The 19,551-nt window shown below is 47.7% G+C and overlaps 1 protein-coding gene across 9 annotated transcripts in view; it reads right to left on the reverse strand.

The window, feature by feature from the left end:
* Window positions 1–19,551, reverse strand: part of LOC137518070 (uncharacterized) — a 107,006-nt gene that overhangs the window by 75,685 nt on the left and 11,770 nt on the right. For all 9 annotated transcript variants that reach the window (XM_068235317.1, XM_068235320.1, XM_068235318.1 and 6 more), the window contains exons 2-3: window positions 8,313–8,574; window positions 2,185–2,271 (exon numbers count right to left, since the gene is read on the reverse strand). In XM_068235317.1, coding sequence (XP_068091418.1) covers window positions 2,185–2,271; window positions 8,313–8,570 — 345 coding nt within the window. In that variant the 5' untranslated portion in view covers window positions 8,571–8,574. The remainder of the gene's footprint in view (window positions 1–2,184; window positions 2,272–8,312; window positions 8,575–19,551) is intronic.

Below are 19,551 nucleotides of genomic sequence, written 5' to 3' on the forward strand. Positions count from 1 at the left end.
AGCGGCAGTCCATCAGTGATTACCACAAGCCACAACTGCAGCACATGCACAGCGGCAGTCCATCAGTGATTACCACAAGCCACACCTGCAGCACATGCACAGCGGCAGCCCATCAGTGATTACCACAAGCCACACCTGCAGCACATGCACAGCGGCAGCCCATCAGTGATTACCACAAGCCACAACTGCAGCACATGCATAGCGGCAGCCCATCAGTGATTACCACAAGCCACAACAGCAGCACATGCACAGCGGCAGTCCATCAGTGATTACCACAAGCCACAACTGCAGCACATGCATAGCGGCAGCCCATCAGTGATTACCACAAGCCACACCTGCAGCACATGCACAGGGTCAGTCCATCAGTGATTACCACAAGCCACAACAGCAGCACATGCACAGCGGCAGCCCATCAGTGATTACCACAAGCCACACCTGCAGCACATGCACAGTGTCAGTCCATCAGTGATTACCACAAGCCACAACTGCAGCACATGCATAGCGGCAGCTCATCAGTGATTACCACAAGCCACAACTGCAGCACATGCACAGAGGCAGCCCATCAGCTATCACCACAAGCCACAACTGCAGCACATGCACAGCGGCAGTCCATCAGTGATTACCACAAGCCACAACTGCAGCACATGCACAGCGGCAGTCCATCAGTGATTACCACAAGCCACACCTGCAGCACATGCACAGCGGCAGTCCATCAGTGATTACCACAAGCCACAACTGCAGCACATGCACAGCGGCAGTCCATCAGTGATTACCACAAGCCACAGCACATGCACAGCGGCAGCCCATCAGTGATTACCACAAGCCACAACTGCAGCACGTGCACAGCGACAGCCCATCAGTGATTACCACAAGCCACAACTGCAGCACATGCACAGCGGCAGCCCATCAGTGATTACCACAAGCCACAACTGCAGCACATGCACAGCGGCAGTCCATCAGTGATTACCACAAGCCACAACTGCAGCACATGCACAGCGACAGTCCATCAGTGATTACCACAAGCCACAACTGCAGCACATGCACAGCGACAGCCCATCAGTGATTACCACAAGCCACAACTGCAGCACATGCACAGCGGCAGTCCATCAGTGATCACCACAAGCCACAACTGCAGCACATGTACAGAGGCAGTGCATCAGTGATTACCACAAGCCACAACTGCAGCACATGCACAGCGGCAGCCCATCAGTGATTACCACAAGCCACAGCTGCTGCACATGCACAGCGGCAGCCCATCAGTGATTACCACAAGCCACAGCACATGCACAGCGGCAGCCCATCAGTGATTACCACAAGCCACAGCACATGCACAGAGGCAGTCCATCAGTGATTACCACAAGCCACAACTGCAGCACGTGCACAGCGACAGCCCATCAGTGATTACCACAAGCCACACCTGCAGCACATGCACAGCGGCAGTCCATCAGTGATTACCACAAGCCACAACTGCAGCACATGCACAGCGGCAGTCCATCAGTGATTACCACAAGCCACAACTGCAGCACATGCACAGCGGCAGTCCATCAGTGATTACCACAAGCCACAACTGCAGCACATGCACAGCGGCAGTCCATCAGTGATTACCACAAGCCACAACTGCAGCACGTGCACAGCGACAGCCCATCAGTGATTACCACAAGCCACAACTGCAGCACATGCACAGCGGCAGTCCATCAGTGATTACCACAAGCCACAACTGCAGCACATGCACAGCGGCAGTCCATCAGTGATTACCACAAGCCACACCTGCAGCACATGCACAGCGGCAGTCCATCAGTGATCACCACAAGCCACAACTGCAGCACATGCACAGCGGCAGTCCATCAGTGATTACCACAAGCCACAACTGCAGCACATGCACAGCGGCAGCCCATCAGTGATTACTACAAACCAGCAGTCAATTACATCCATATCAAAGAGTCCTCCTCAGTAAGCCAAATAGAACAGCGCAGGACCACATACTGTAGAGTCACAATATCATGCTGACAATTTCATGCTGGCAAAATTGTAATCAGCAGTAGCACATAATGCTTCTACATGCACTTTGAGTCCGCAATATAAGGAGAAAAGCGCAATATAAATGTCATTTGTCTTGTCTAGGGCTTCATGTCACAATCCCAATATGCTGGCACTAAACACTCAGCAAGTGAGAAGTCCTGTTACCTGTGCAGTCCTGGAGGCCTGGCGGCAGCAGCATGGTGAACGAGTCTGCGTGTCCTGGGGCCCGGGGTCCACCGAAGCATTAACAACCTGTGACAAAGAAGTGCAGAGGGGAATATTACAGCTATCACACAAATACCACAGCACACAGCACAACAGCACTAATCCCACCCTGCCACAGCGCACACAGACCGGCACAGCAGCGAGCTGCCATATGACAAGACTCGCTGTCCGGGCTGAGAAGCAGTCACTAATGTGACCAGGCTGCCAGTGGCATGTCACATCACACAAGAAAGATGGCTGGCCGATGGTTGCCATGGAAACAGCAGCCGATCAGTGTGAAGAAGCAGGAAAAATGAAATCCCAGCTGTGATTTATGATGTGAGGAGAGGTGGCTGCTCACTTTTCACTCACTCGTCTACATTCTCACATAGAGGATGCTGGGAAAGAATTCACGGTGCAACCGCCACTTCCTGCCCTACAAAGTCTAACGACACCAAGATCCCCTCAGAGAAAAAAAACTGCAAAAAAACGCCTGAAACAATGGCTGAATTAACCCCCTCTCGACCAGCTTTCAAATGAACATCAAACACAAGTTTGCAGCCTTGTGAGGAGGGAGGAGTGACAGGCTCAATATCTGAAGCCATCGCAGAGGCCTGTCAGCGCTCCCTTTATAATGAGAGTCAGGCTTCTGGGTGACACCTGGCTCTGTCATTCGTCATCATCCGTCTCCCTGTCAGTCAGCTTCTTTTATCGCAGGTCACATGACCACATCAATCAGCCAGCTCATTCATCAGTGTCAGGCCAATGCCACGCAGAGGTCGCCTAGACTTTTAAGGCTGAATGATGGGGGTTGTGTGCAACTCATGACGGAATGTGTCTAGTGGAGGAAGCACAGCTCTGACTCCCCATGACTGAACATACATGGTGGGAAGCTTGAAAACAGGGGTGGGGGTGCAGCGCTAGGCAATTGCTCAGAGCACCAGAGCTAGCGATGCCCCCTTCCCCAGCAAAGAGTGCTCCCATGGAGACTTGACAGACTGCTTGCGGTACCGCATAGAACTTACCTGTTCCATGTCACCGCGCTTCTTCTAGTCTGTGCGTTTCTGTCTTCATTGACCCCGGGGCCTTTTCTCGGTGATCTAGCGCAGGGGTAGGGAACCTATGGCTCGGGAGCCAGATGTGGCTCTTTTGATGGCTACATCTGGCTCACAGACAAATCAGTAGGGGTTGATTCACTAAGCTACACTGCTCAAGCAGCGCAGCTTAGTGTGGCAGCGCAAGTAACATTTTCAAAGTAGGCACGCTCCTGCTGTAGCATGCACTACTAACTTACTCGCGCTACCCCAAAACTAACGGCCTCTCCAAAAGTTCCACCCTGGACCCTGTCAGGTCCAGTGACTTTGTAGGACGAGATCACCGCACTTTGATTAGCTCACTTGACAGGCAGCCTATTGGGCCAAAGTGCGGGAATCTTGTCCTACAAAGTAAATCAACCCCCAAGTCAGCTAGCTAATTGTACAAGGCATTTCTCCTGTCTGGATTTCAGGGAAATTGCTGATGTTGCTGAAACCCAAGAGAAGCTAAGACATGTCTGACACTTCCGCTGCCCGGCGGATCAACTGTATACACATCACCAGGGCAATAGGGACGTGAGCCCTCTGCTGCGCATGCGCACTGTCCCAGTTTGAAAAACATTGTACGGCTCTCACGGAATTACATTTTAAAATATGTGGCGTTTATGGCTTTCGCCGCCAAAAACATTCTTGACCCCTGTTCTAGCGAGAGAGTGCAGTACTAACATAGCGCCAGGTCACAGAGAACAGGCAGAGGGGAGATGAAGACAGAAGGACATAAGAGTGTGCTGGATGGACAGGTGAGCTTTCTCTGCTGCCACGAGTACTCTGCAGTGGATCGGGGGGGGGGGGGGGGGGGACGACAATATTAGCTTGGAAAAGGGAGGTGTGGGGGGCATCAGTCAGCTCTGGGGCCCCAAGGGGAGAGGCCACCTGGCAATTCCATAAATTTTATGCTAAACTTTATTAGAAATCTATGTGTAGTGTGTGGCAGGAAGAGATCCCTCTCACCTTTACACAGACATAGCTGTGATTGCTCTGGTGTTCCCCAGTCGCTGCTTGGCAGCTCTGCACATTTTACTGGGAAAGTTGCCTTGCTTTCTGCTCTCAGCTGTTCGTGAGATGGGAGCGATAACTCATATCTACAAAGTCAGACCTTTACATACATTTAGGTCGAGTTCTTTCAACTCACTTAATATCCCCTCTACAGATGTTATACTGAAAAAATCAAAACATTGTTTAAGACTGTTATATTTGGTAACATTGCCTTTAAACAGATTTGCTTGAGTTGAATGTTTTGAGTAACCTTCTACAAGCAACAACACAAAAAATAGAAAGCAAAATGCACACTTTTCTAGTATATATAATAACCTTCTACAATAAGCTGCTGGGCTTTTAGGTCTTTACTTCACACATATTTGGTGTAAACGGGATAGGCTAAGGCCTCCTTGCTCACCACAATTTCTCAGGTCTGCATGCAAGTTTGCAGTTGAACAGCCAATTGAAACACTTGATTTTGCTGTCGTCCCGACCTTTCCCCACATCTGTGTTAGTATGCTTGGGGTCATTGCTCATTTGGAAGTCCCTCCTGCAGCAAAGCACCCACACCACATAGTCCTCCTAGCCCCAGGCTTGTTCGTTGGTTGGGATGGTGGCCCTTGGCTTTCAAGCATCATCCACTGAACATATTGATTATTCTGCTTTAAAAGTTCTGATATGGGATTCCTCAGACAAAGAGGACAGTACAATTTTTGTACCCTTGCAGACTGCAATCTACTTTTTAGGGCTCGTTCACACCAGGGCTGTGGAGTCGGTACAAAAATCTTCTGACTCAAACTCCGACTCCTCAGTTAACGAAACTGCCAACTCCAGGTACCCAAAATGCCTCCGGCTCCTTAGTCTAATACTTTCCAGGGCTGTACATTTTGTCCAAAATCACCCGACTCAGACTCCTTAGTTTATGAAATCACCAACTCCGACTCCAGGTACCCAAAATTGCTCCGACTCCCGACTCCACAGCCCTGGTTCACACTAAAGACGTTTTTGCCTTTTTTAGAAGCGCAGGCGATTTTCAAAATTGCCCTAAAAACGCTTGTGCAATGATTCCCTATGAGAGAGAGTTCACATCTACGCAGTTCGTTTGAGATCCGCTCAGCAAATCGGTACCTGTACCATTTTTGAGGCGATTTTGCCTCAATAGTAGGTATAGAAAAAAACACAAAATGCTCACAAAATCGCTTTGGCTTCTTCCTTGCTGAGTAGCAGGGATGTTTGTGTTTAGCTTGGAAATTACCCCATCCCCATTTTTGCTTAGTCCAAATCCAAGCTGCATATCATTTTGCATTGAAGTAAAGCTGAAGTGAAAATAAACTGATCGTGTTGACGACTTCTGACCTGGAGGTATTTCTCCTGTGCAGGCGCAATATAGGTGACCCAGCATTCAGACCAAGTCCCCCCCCTCCCCCCCCCAAGATTCCTGCATGCGTGCGTGCTAACGTCTCACTAAGCAGTTGGGTTGGCTATACAGGAGCAGGAGAAATGCCTCTGGGTCAGAGGTTGCAGACACTTCTGGTCAGTGGCTCAGAACGGAATGAATTATAAGCAGCATGGGGTTTATGGAAGAGTTCTGACACTGCAGTAGGCCTCTACTATCATGACACTATATTCACAAGGGATTGTTTTTAGCGCTCTGTTTAGCAGGTGTAGAACCAGTGTATACCTCTTACTGAGGCATGTTACAACCCCATCTGCGCATGCTCAGTAGAGTATTTCTTGTACCCCTCAGCCATTTTGCTGATATTTTATTATCCCTTAGGGCTCGTTTCCACTAGTGCGGTGCGAATCACCGGGATTCCACCGCTGACGAAATCGCATGCGGATGCGATTCCGCGTGCGTTTTTTGCCGCAATTTCGCATGCGATTTCGCATAGGCAGGGTATATGCGAATTTAACCATGTCACTGCCTGGTTCAATTTGCATTAGTTTTCATGCGAATTCGCGGCAAAAAACGCATACGCGTTTTCCCTATTAAATACATAGCCTGCGAATCACCTGCATTCCTCACGCAGGCGAATTCTGCAGGCTCTACCGTGCAGAAAAATCCTGCACAGAAAAACGCAGGAAAAAAAACTGACAAGTGGAAACAGGGCCATCCACTTGTATTGGTTATGCAGAGAACGCATGCGGATTCGCTGTAGTGGAAACGGGCCCTTAGGGGTATTTATTATCATGGAGGCATGCAGCTGTGTCCAATACGGAATAAAGTGGACCTGAACCCAAAACTTACTCTCTGCTGTAAAAGATAAGCAACAGCATAATAACCTTTAAAGAAAAACATTGTTGCAGCTTACAGAACTCCTGCAATAAAATTGCATTGCGTCTACATCCTGATTTCACGGAAGCAGACAAAGGGTTAACCTCCTGTGTTTACATATTAGCTGTGTCTGCGGAGGACTGCAGAATTTCTGTGCTGACACAGCTGAGAGCCTAAATTGCACTTGTGATTGCTTACAGATGAGGGAGAATTAGGCTCTTCTTTCTAAAACCACACAGGGTGCATTGCTCTCGCTCTTCCTTCTGTCCTGTGCAAGAGTTCAGGATCACTTTAACTGCTGGGCATTCCCAAAACAGGTGTAAAAAGGAGGGGCTGAACATTGAGGTCATATTACTAGCTAGATGTTTGTATTTGGCTATTGGAGCAATGGTCAGATAGGATTGGTGCACAATGTATGAGTATTGAGCTCTCCCACACACATTTGAGTGAAAACCAATGATAGTGAATGGCCTAGTTTGCATTTCATGCGAATGTATGCATGCGATCGTACGCGTGAAAAAAATCTGACAGCCTTCGGCAAATGTTCACATTCCGGAAGCAATTTTGCGCATACAATGTGAAAAATTACATGTGTATAAAATCCCATGTCATTTTTTATTTTTCAGAAAAATCGCATGTGACGTTTCCAATGTGAAAACGCAATGCTACAGTGGAAGTATAGGCCTAAAGAGGACCTGAACTCACAACTTCCTCTCTGCTGTATAAGATACACAACAGCATAATAACCTTTACAGAAAAACATTTCTTTGTTACAGCTGATACAAATCCCGCAATAAATCTGTGTGTGTTTGCTTCCTGCTTTCATGGAAGCAGACATATTGTTAACGTTCTGTGTTTACCAATCAGCTCTCTGCCGTGGCAGTCAGCTGGCACAGCTGAGAGATCAAATTACAACTTATAATTAGTCACAGATGAGGGGGAATTACAGGCTAAACTCTCTAAATACACACAGGGTGCATTGCTCTGTTTTCTTTCTGTCCTGTGCAAGAGTTCAGGTCCACTTTAAGGGCTCAAACCCCCCAGAAAACTAAAAAAAAAAAAAATCATCACATCCCTCAAGTGGGATCACACCCATAGCATTACATTAGCAAGAGGTTTTCAAACCACAAAGCGCTCAGAAAAGCGCTCCTACTGGGTTCCAAGCCTAATGAGTCTTTCAGAAAGAGGTTAAAGAGAACCAGAGACGAAAACATAATACGTTTATACATACCTGAGGCTTCCTCCAGCCCCATCAGCATGGATCGCTCCCACGCCGCCGTCCTCCACCGCCTCTATCACAGGTACCAGGTCCCGTCACTTCCGGCGGACGCGGCTAGTTGTACGCATCCGCAGGGACTCCCTCCGTCTCACCGCCGCCTGCTTTACACAAGCGCCTGCACAGTACAGAGGGACTGCACTGCGGACAGCGACGTGGGAGCGATCCATGTTGATGGAGCTGGAAGCCCCAGGTATGTATAAATTTATTATGTTTGTCTCTGGTTCTCTTTAGACAGATTTTTGGGCTTGAATGGCCTAGTTGCAAAATGTGGTTTTTTTTTGAGGTTGATATATTGATATAAGTACAATTTTTCATTTCTCAAGGTTCTAGCCCAGAAACCCAAATACCTGAAGCAAAGCAAATAAAGAAGCCAATGTGTAATATTTAGTGCAAATCCTCATGATCAGGTATGTGAACTACTCCAGCTCTGCATGCCAGGCTATGAACGCCAGCGACCTCTCACCTGAGGGTTGTGCACATTCCCTGCTTCACGCATCATCCTGCGCTCTTCAGTGACTCCTTCCACTGCGCACTCTGACGTCCTCTCCTCAGAACGGCAAGGGGAGCTCTGATCCTTCCTGGAAGATCCTGGATACACATCCTGGGCATCATCTGGCCCAGATACACCATGTGGACCAGTCCATCTAGCTGCAGCCTCTGGGGAACCATCTGGCACTTCAGAGTCCTTACCGGTGCTGTCTGCAGAGCACTGAGGCATCATCAACCTAACATGGAGACACAGAGAGGTAGCGAGGTCAGCGCAAGGATGGATCAGTCCTCTTAATTCTTGAGCTGCTCAGAAGGGTTTTAAAGTCTACAATTTGTTTAAGCCTATAACAAACATTGTATGTAGCCTGGCCAAGATATGTTTGTATAAGTTATGATGTCTTATCACACGGAGTCTGTGATGTTTAAAGTGGATCCGAGATAAACTTTTACTCATTGCATAATTGTGTTCCTTTCATATAGTTTATAAGGCATTCATCAAGCCAAATACATTTTTTTTTGTTTTGTTTTAATACCCTAATTCCCTATAAACTAAACAAGCCTCGCCCACAGCTTCTCCAGAGTGCCAAGGCACTCAGTCCCAGGTAGCAAGGGATTATGGGAGCGCAGTCTGGGCAGGAGGAGGTTACTAGCCAGAGATTTCAGAGGCAGAGGGAGGAGGAGAGGGGATTGAATTTGTCACAGACTGAGGGCTGGAGATGCTATCAGCTTGCCTGTGTGTAATGTGACAAATAGAACATGGCTGCCCTCATTGTATCACAGGAAGAAATAAACTATTGAAGCTGTTTGCAGCTAGATTTGATATATAGACAAGTTAGTTTTTCATCTCGGATCCGCTTTAAGCAAACAAGTGGTCTTATCTTTTTGTCATAAATTAGCTAGAATCCCTGCGAGACCCTCAGATGTTGTATTTAAGGCATCCAGTGACATTTATTTATGGTTACAGAACAATGCATCTCCTTTTTAATGTCTAGTGCATATACGCTGTGTTCTAAATGTTGTTAGTATACAGGAATTAGGCTTCATAGCTAAAAACATAGTCATTTTCTTCTGAGTTAGCCAAAAAATGGTATCATCCTAATTCAAAACTTCTTGCTTTTACTGATGGCTAACATGGTACCGTACTCTATTGATCTCTGTACAACACAGTGGAGTATGTTGGCACTATATACATGTATAACAATAGCTAGTGATCTTGGTGGGGACATTAGAGTGTAAGCTCCTGTAGCATAGGGATTGATGGGAATGGATCAGTGATCTCTGATACCTCTATAGAGGTATAATAATTGTGAGTGATCATGGTGGGGATATTAGAGTGTGAGCTCCTCTGTTGCAGAGACTGTTGTGAATGGATCAGTGATCTGTACAGCACTGTGGAATGTCAGAGCTCTATAGAGGTATGATGATGATCATAATAATAATAATAATAATAATAATAATAGTGTGTGTATGTGGGGAGGACAGAGTGTAAGCTCTTCTGGTGCAGAGTGATGGTAATGGATCAGCGATCTCTGTACAGTGCGGTGGAATTATTAATACTATATAGAATTTATATAGCACCAACATCTTCCGCAGCGCTGTACAGAGTAAATTGTCTTGTCTGTAACTGTCCTTCAGAGGAGCTCACAATCTACTCCCTACCATAGTCCTATGTCTATATTGTGTAGTGTATGTATCCAAGTCTGGGGCCAGTGTAACGGGAAGCCAATTAACTTATCTGTATGTTTTCAGGATGTGGGAGGAAACCGGGGTGCCTGAAGGAAACCCATACAGACACCGGAAGAACATGTAAACTCCATGCAGATAGTTCCCTGTCTGGGATTCAAACCAGCGACCCAGCACTGCAAGGCGAGAGTGCTAACCACTACACTACCGTGCTGTCACAATAATATAAATGTATTATAGTAGTCTGTGACTGTGATAAGGACAGAGTGTAAGCTCCTGTGGTGCAGAGACTGGTGGGAATGGATCAGTGACCATTGAGTAGCGCTGTGGAATATGTCAGAGCTATATAAATATATAATAATAGCAGACAGGTGAGGACTGCGGAATAATTCAGAGCCTTTTTTAAAATGTATAACAATAATAATAGCTTTTATGATTTGATTACATACTGCAAAGAACACATCTCATTCCTCCTGTCATCAACCGGCAGAGCAGCAGAATAACATTCCACCATCCACAGTGTGATGGATGGGATCACTAGTGACAGATGTCAGTGACAGGAATGCATATCACATCGCCGACATAGCTTGTCCCAGAATCCTCTGCTCTGCTGACATACAGAGTTCTGGAAAACTCACACGACGCAATGGTCACTTCATGCAGAAGAGGGAGAGGATAAGGTCACATGGCACATCATACACACATGACCTCATCTGCAGAGAAAAATGTCTGATGTCACATCAACGAATTAGATTCAACTTAAAGGGACACTTAAGTCAAACAAAAAAAATGAGTTTTACTCACCTGGGGCTTCCAATAGCTCGCTGCAGCTGTCCGGTGCCCTCGCCGTCTCCCTCCGATCCTCCTGGCCCCGCCGGCAGCCACTTCCTGTTTCGGTGACAGGAGCTGACAGGCTGGGGACTAGAGTGATTCTTCGCGTTCCTGGCCACAATAGCGCCCTCTGCTGTTATAGCATATACCATATAGCAGCATAGAGGGTGCTAATGTGTCTTGCGTCCCCAGCCTGTCAGCTCCTGTCACCGAAACAGGAAGTGGCTGCCGGCGGGGCCAGGAGGATCGGAGGGACACAGCGAGGGCACCGGACAGCTGCAGGGGGGTATTGGAAGCCCCAGGTGAGTAAAACTAATTTTTTGTTTGACTTAAGTGTCCCTTTAAAACACAAGCGGTGATCAATGAGATACAAATACTACTAAGATTATTTTTTTTACGTAAAATTTATAGCAAATTAAAACCACTTCAGTACCAGCAGTCTCTGGCCCATTAAAGACCAGAGACCGATGTTACAAAAAACGGGTCTCACCGACGTCACTCAGCACAGACCTGTCGCTATAACAGAGTTCCGTGAGCTGGTCACAACCAGATTTCATTGGATCCTGACCCTGTGATCACTATGAGTTAGTGATCAGTCACCACACTAACGGGGCCAACCAAGTCGTGAGCAACTGCGCACGCGTGGCCAGTCCTCACACCCGACTTGACCGTCACTATAAGCATCCTGCACATGCGCGTTTCTGGAAAGACTGAACCGGGACACTTATGGTGACGGGCACATGATCGAGTCGGGTGTGCACATGCACAGTTGGACGCAGTCACTGCACTAATGGGGCAACCAGTGGGACCAAGGAGGGGACCTCAAGGGGTATGTGGGGGGGGGGGCGTGGGCTTGCTGGAGGAAGTCCCATGTAAGATTTGCTTTTAATGCGTCTGTTCAAGGTCCCTTAAAGGGATACTGTAGGGGGGGGGGGGGGGGGGGTCGGGGGAAAATGAGTTGAACTTACCCGGGGCTTCTAATAGTCCCCCGCAGACATCCTGTGTTGGCGCAGCCACTCACCGATGCTCCGGCCCCGCCTCTGGTTCACTTCTGGAATTTCAGACTTTAAAGTCTGAAAACCACTGCGCTTGCGTTGCCGTGTCCTCGCTCCCCCTGATGTCACCAGGAACGTACGGCGCAGGCACAGACCATACCGGGCATGTGCAGTACCCTCCTGGTGACATCAGTGGCAGTTAGAACACGGCAACGCAGGCGAGTGGTTTTCAGACTTTAAAGTCTGAAATTCCAGAAGTGAACCAGAGGCGGGTCTGGAGCATTGGGGAGTGGCTGCGTGGCCACAGGATGTCTGTGGGGACCATTAGAAGCCCCGGGTAACTTTAACTCATTTCCCCCTGACCCCCCTACAGTATCCCTTAAAAAAAAAAAGTCTGATACTACTTACCTATGGCGAGGAAAGGCTCTGCATCCTATTGAGCCTCCACAGTCTTCGAGGGTTCCCCAAGGCGTATTACACCAACTGGTACAGGGGTGATGGCGCTGGAACGAGGGCACTGAGCGGAGACAGGGGAGACTCAATAGGATGCAGGTCCCTTTCCTCTACATAGGCGAGTATCAGACTTTTTTTATATTGACATCAGCATCACTTTAAGGGAGTACTTTAAGGCCTCGTTCACATTACACACGTTGCCGTTCGTATTACAAGAACGCGTGCAGGAGGCCGACACGCAACGAAAATCAGAAGTGCATAGACTGCACTGTCTGGTGTTCACACTGCATGCGTTCCATACCAGTGCGATGCGCGAACGCATGCTGCACGCGGTTTTGGCCAAAACGCGCGGCTGACCAATGGGATCAGCCACGGAACGTATGGAAATGCAGATTCCATCTGCGTGTGACATTGCGAACGGGGCCTAACGGTAAAAATAAAAAGAGTTTAACTTACCTGGGGCTTCTACCGCTCTCCCCGCAGATGTGTCCGCGCCGGGTCAAAATGATCCTCCAGTTCCCGTCGCGACTCACTTCCAGGTATTTGTGAGTTTCATTTCTACTGCGCCGCCCTGGCTATGTGCGTTCACTCCCACTGACGTCGCCGGGAGCTTCCTGCGCAGGCGCAGTACTGCACCTGTGCAGGAAGCTCCCGGTGATGTCAACAGGAGCGAGGACGCGCATCGCCGGTGTGGGCACAGGATGCCTGCGGGGGCCGGTAAATTCAACTTTTTTATTTTTACCCTTACATTACTCCTTTATTAAGTAGCTTGAAAATGGACAAATCGTATCTAACCTTCACTTTATTTTCAAGCTGCATTTATTTGCATAAACATTTGCATGATTCTGCATCAATTCAGAATTATTTGCATTGTAATGACCACTTCTGTTATAACATGCCTTTGGTTAAAAAAAAATAAAAAAAACATGGATTCACAAAAGAAAGCATCTTTGCCATTATCAGCTCAAACTCATGATACCAAGGCGTTCCACAGCACATTGCTGCTGCCATGCATGCTGGGACTTGTAGTTCCACAGCAACCCGTAAGTGCATATATTAATGAAGAGAAATTGAAGAAGTTGTGGCAAATTTTCAACTCAAAACGCTATAAATCCGAGGCACTCGTAGGAAAAAAAAAAAAAAAAAAAAAAAAAAAAGGCAAAAAGCTGGGCACGCACATCCAATGCAAATTCAGTTTATTTTCTTCTTAAAGAGACTCCGTAACAAAAATTGCATCCTGTTTTTTATCATCCTACAAGTTCCAAAAGCTATTCTAATGTGTTCTGGCTTACTGCAGCACGTTCTACTATCACCATCTCTGTAATAAATCAACTTATCTCTCTCTTGTCAGACTTGTCAGGCCTGTGTCTGGAAGGCTGCCAAGTTCTTCAGTGTTGTGGTTCTGCTATGAACTCTCCCTTCCAGGCCCCTCTATGCACACTGCCTGTGTGTTATTTAGATTAGAGCAGCTTCTCTCTTCTCTCTTATCTTTTACAAGCTGGATAAATCGTCCTCTACGCTGGCTGGGCTTTCACATACTGAAGAATTACAGACAAGGGCAAAGCTGTTTGCAGGAAGAAAAGAGCAGCCTGAAACTTCAGTACATGAGAGATGCAGGGGGAAAGAAACACACAAATGATCTCTTGAGATTCAAAAGGAAGGCTGTATACAGCCTGCTTGTGTATGGATGTATTTTCTATGTGTGGACATACTGTACATCAACCTACTTCCTGTTTTGGTGGCCATTTTGTTTGTTTATAAACAAACTTTTTAAAACTGTTTTTAACCACTTTTAATAAGGCGGGGAGCGGCGAAATTGTGAGAGGGTAATAGGAGATGTCCCCTAACGCACTGGTATGTTTACTTTTGTGTGATTTTAACAATACAGATTCTCTTTAAATAGTAAAACATTCAGGCTACAGTACCATTTCCAGGAGAGAGATACAAGTTGTGGGGGGTGAATTTGCATTGGATAAGGAGCAAATCATATGGTTGTGGCGCACAGCGCCAAAACCAGGTGCCCCATAGCAGCAATGTAGGAGTAATTCAGGGCTCCGATGAACGATGAACTCCAAATTACACCTCCCTTCGAGTTGTGACGACTTGGAGGGGGAATAGTATTTAACACCGGCGTGGAGTTTAGCAGCAGCAGGGTAAGCCGTCATTGGGCTCTTCCGGCGCCCAATTCACCCGTGGCGTACTAATATGTATGCCAGTGGAGTGGGTACAAAGATCATCCGATTCCAATTCTTCAGTTTATGAAACCTCTGACTCCAGGTACCCAAAAATTGCTCCAACTCCTCGACTCCACAGCCCTATTAAATATGCCACAAGCTGCCCAGATTTGCACCATAGCACAATCTGGATGGCAAGCCATTAGGTAGATAGGCACCCAATTCCTATGCTATAGCTGATAACTAGTCCTCAGCTATCCAACAGCCAATCACCAGTGCCTAAAGAAAACACCTGTCCCCCAAGAATGACAAAAGAGTAGTATTAGTTAGGGTTAGACTAAGAATTGGAGGGTAAAGTTAGCCATACACCTATCGATCTGCCCACACACTGAGGGGCATTATTTACCATTTCCTGTGTGGTGTGATGCAGCCACTATACCACATTTAAATGCAGCCATTTCATATGTGGGAGATAATTGCTGCATTTCATATGTGGGGATAATTGCTGCATTTCATATGTGGGGATAATTGCTGCATTTCATATGTGGGGATAATTGCTGCATTTCATATGTGGGGATAATTGCTGCATTTCATATGTGGGGAGATGGCTGCATTTCATATGTGGGGAGATGGCTGCATTTCATATGTGGGGAGATGGCTGCATTTCATATGTGGGGAGATGGCTGCATTTCATATGTGGGGAGATGGCTGCATTTCATATGTGGGGAGATGGCTGCATTTCATATGTGGGGAGATGGCTGCATTTCATATGTGGGGAGATGGCTGCATTTCATATGTGGGGAGATGGCTGCATTTCATATGTGGGGAGATGGCTGCATTTCATATGTGGGGAGATGGCTACATTTCATATGTGGGGAGATGGCTACATTTCATATGTGGGGAGATGGCTACATTTCATATGTGGGGAGATGGCTACATTTCATATGTGGGGAGATGGCTACATTTCATATGTGGGTGTTAATGCTGCATAAACGCAAGGGTTGTAATGCATACGAGTGCGTATAGGGTCTATAAAATCACTGGCATAAAAACATTAGCGTTTTCTTGCGCAGACAAGTATGAACCATCCCATCCGACAGCCATAATTGATTTGTTCAGTTGTAAGGGTGATAACGTGGATTTTAGAGGTCACTCCCATTCCTTCATTGGATGCAGAGGATGAAGTGAGCCAGTGTCACATGATGCTCTCTTTATTACAGACTCACAAGCACAGATTAGGAACGCACAATGACATCACGCAAAGTGTGTGGCCCAGAACAGGTACAGGCAGGTCGCGTAACAGAAGGCTCATCTTACAAGACAAAGTGATGACAGATGATACAATTATAGGTGCTGCCTATTAGATGAATGCACTTATAAAATATATTTACGAAGCACCAAATCGCCCCCATTACAAATTTTACTCTCGTGGGGAGATCTGGGAACCCTTTAGCTGCCTATTGAATGCATTCCAAGCCCCCTACAGTAAGCTTTCTGTATATTCACTCTATAGTTCCAGCAACCCAATGACCTGTGTGGTTTGAGAATTCCATTCCTCACTTGCTGTACCATTCCATCTCTATGGGCAAAACTGGACCAATCAGCATAAAGGAGAACTTGTGTACAGCTGTTTGTAAACATCAACAGCATCAGGGCCTGAACACACTGCACTTCCTTAACCTTCCCAGCGTTCAATTTCCCCAGGATTTCTGTGCAAACAGTGATAAAATTTATTTTTAAAACTTTTTTTTCCTGTAACTTGCCAAAATGTGTCAAGCAAGGGTCTAGTATACAGTGCAGGAGAGTATTGATGTGTATGCATGTTTATACTGTTCACAGCATGTTTTTTTGAACGGACATTTCTGTCCATACCGCTAGGGAGGTTAAGGCCTCTTTTACACGGACTGTTGATAGGCAGTGAAATGTCTCTCAAACTCACAACTGCTCACTGCTGCCTGGTAACTGCTCACTGCTGCATGATAACTGCTTGCTGAGCACACAGTTCCACACTCCGTGGAAAAGAGGCCTCAGAAATGCAGGTGGCCATCTGTTGATACACAAATGCATTGCACCTGCATTGTTCTCCATTGCAGGACTGCCCAATGAATCTATGCTAAACTGGAGACCTCTGCTTTGCACTCAAAATGAGCCTGGGTGTGCCCATTGGACACTGCTGTCTGTGCACCGTCTGATACCCCTGTATATAATAGTGGTAAACACACATTCCTTAAAGGGAAACTGTAGGGGGGGGGGGGGGGGGGGGCGGGGGAAAAGGAGTTGAACTTACCAGGGGCTTCTAATGGTCCCACGCAGACATCCTGTGTTGGCGCAGCCACTCACCGATGCTCCGGCCCCGCCTCCAGTTCACTTCTGGAATTTCAGACTTTAAAGTCTGAAAACCACTGCACCTGCGTTGCCGTGTCCTCGATCCCGCTGATGTCACCAGGAGCATACTGCGCAGGCCCAGTATGGTCTGTGTCTGCGCAGTACGCTCTTGGTGACATCAGGGGGATTGAGGACATGGCAACGCATGCGCAGTGGTTTTCTGACTTTAAAGTCTGAAATTCCAGATGTGAACCGGAGGCGGGGCCGGAGCATCGGTAAGCGGGCGCAGGATGTCTGCGGGGGACCATTAGAAGCCCCTGGTAAGTTCAACTCATTTTCCCCCGACACCCCTACAGTATCCCTTTAAAGTCAACGGGAATTGATATTAAAAAAAATAAATAAATAATGAGCCAGATACTTACCCAAGAAGAGGGAACGCTCTGGGTCCTACAAAGCCTGCTCGTTCCGTGTTCCAGCGATGGCTCAATTAGCAATATTAGACCAATTGGTTAAATACTGTTCTATCGCATACATATGAAATTGGCGCTGGTAGACTTGGGCGCAGGATACAGCCGGTATATGGCTTATCCTGCTGCTGCACAAGTCCCGGACGTGTTAATTACTATTCCCCCTCCAGGCCGCCATGGATACTGGGGAATGATATAATTCGGTTCCAGCTATTGCTGGAGGCCGAATTATTGTGTTTAAAAAGCAACTTCGGCTCAGTCTTCTGACGGAGCCAACGTTACGCACTGAGCGCCGCTATAGAAGTAATTCATATTCTAGTCTATGGTGGCGCCGGCTGCGCCCAAATCTACCTGCGCTGAAAAGCACTGCTCCGGCTCTATCTGCTGCCGAAGGAGGCTTTAGAAGTCTTCAGGAGCCAGAGTCCTCCCGAAGATGGGCCGCTCCATATTGCGCACACCCTCTTTCCAGGAATCGTGCTGTGCAGAACCGCCTGGCTGGGAGCATTTGGCTCCCGAAGACTTTCGAAGTCCCCTGCGGCGGGGGATTCAAACGGGGAAGCCAGCGCTTATCGGAATGGACCGGGAAGGCTCTATAGGACCCAGAGCCTTCCCTTCCTTAGGTAAGTATCTGGCTGATTTTTTTTTTTTTTTTATTTATGGACCCCCATTGACTAAGTTAGCCATACAGTTATTTATTTTTCCTGTCAATATCTGGCAGATTTGATCACTCTGCTAGAAATCAATGATGCGAACGATGGGCGATCGAATTCCGTCCACCGGACAGAAGTTAGCGTGCAATTCGCTGCGGGTCGGGAGCACGGCGGTATCGGCTTGACGACGGATGTGCAGTGTTGGAAGCTTCCACTCACCTGTCCGCTGGCGTGCATCTTCTCCCCATCCCCGACGGGCTCACCTCCCTGTCTCTTCTCTACTGGGGCACTTGCGTCATGTGACAAACACTCAAGAACGAACACTAGAGGCCTCTCATGATCATGTCAGGTACATGCCATGGCGCCTCTAGAGTTCATCATGTGAAACAGGCATCCCAGGAGAGAGGAGACAGGACGGAGTGAAGAGAAGTTATGCGCACGCACGCACGCACGCACACACACACACACACACACACACACACACACACACACACACACACACACACACACACACACACACACACACACACACACACACACACACACACACACACACACACACACACACACACACACACACAGGGGCCCCGGCAGGCAGTGCGCGGCTCCACAGATATTTAATAGATTTCTTGCTGAAATCTAGTGAAAATCTGTGCCTAGTGCATGGAAGGACTCAATCCCACTCAGAGAGGGATCTATCTGATGGTGGAAGCTAGAGGCCTTCCATAAGTGTAGGGCTACCTTTAGGGTCAGTTCCCACTTGCGACAATCTGTTTGGCTCAGAGCAGAACGGACCAGTTCAGTGTCTGCTCGATTTACATGTCGCGTTCCCACCATAGGTCTCTATGGTAAACGCTTTTATCTTCATCCCCCAAATGGTTGAGGAGTTTGCATTCCCTTTGCTGCAATGTTAGAAAGCAAATGGATCCATTCTTAAATGATGCCACAGGTCTGCAATGGATCTGTGTGCCGTTTCGCTGCGACAAACAGTACGTTGTCCTTGCATGCAGGAACCACGAGACAGACCCCTCACTGATGGAATCTAAACCATGAGGAATCTGTAGCCTGCCCATACACCACACAATGATTTCCAATAGGTTTTGGCATTAAATCTATCACGAATTGGCCTAGTGTTGCTGCCCATCTGCAAGCGTCCCCCCCCCACCTCCCAAGCGTAATGTAAGGTGTGCATCTTCCCACCGCCTGAACTCGGTAAAGTCTCACCTCTCTGCCGACACGTGTCCTGGCGACAGTACCACGTGGCAGCAGGTGCACATAGTGACATCACACATGCGCCAGTGCCACAGGTGCACGCTGGGAAGGCGGAGGCCACGAGTCGCAGAGGTGAGACTTCCAGGCCAGAAACCCACTTTCTAATCGCTAGGGATTTGAAAAAGCTCTCGCTAACGCAATGCTATGGGGGATTTTTATAAAATCACATCGCTCCAGTGGGATCACACCCATAGCATTACATTAGCAAGAGCTTTCAAATCGCATAGCGCTCAGAAAATCACTCCTAGTGGGTTTCTGGTCTTACACTTGGTGCGGAGGGGGGACACCGGCCAGGGGTATGTCGGACAGTGGTCGTTACGATATTAGACCGGCATGCACCTGATTGCCCACTTGTGTCTGAGA

The sequence above is a fragment of the Hyperolius riggenbachi genome, chromosome 5 (genome assembly GCF_040937935.1).
Source record: "Hyperolius riggenbachi isolate aHypRig1 chromosome 5, aHypRig1.pri, whole genome shotgun sequence".
Classification (NCBI taxonomy): domain Eukaryota; kingdom Metazoa; phylum Chordata; class Amphibia; order Anura; family Hyperoliidae; genus Hyperolius; species Hyperolius riggenbachi.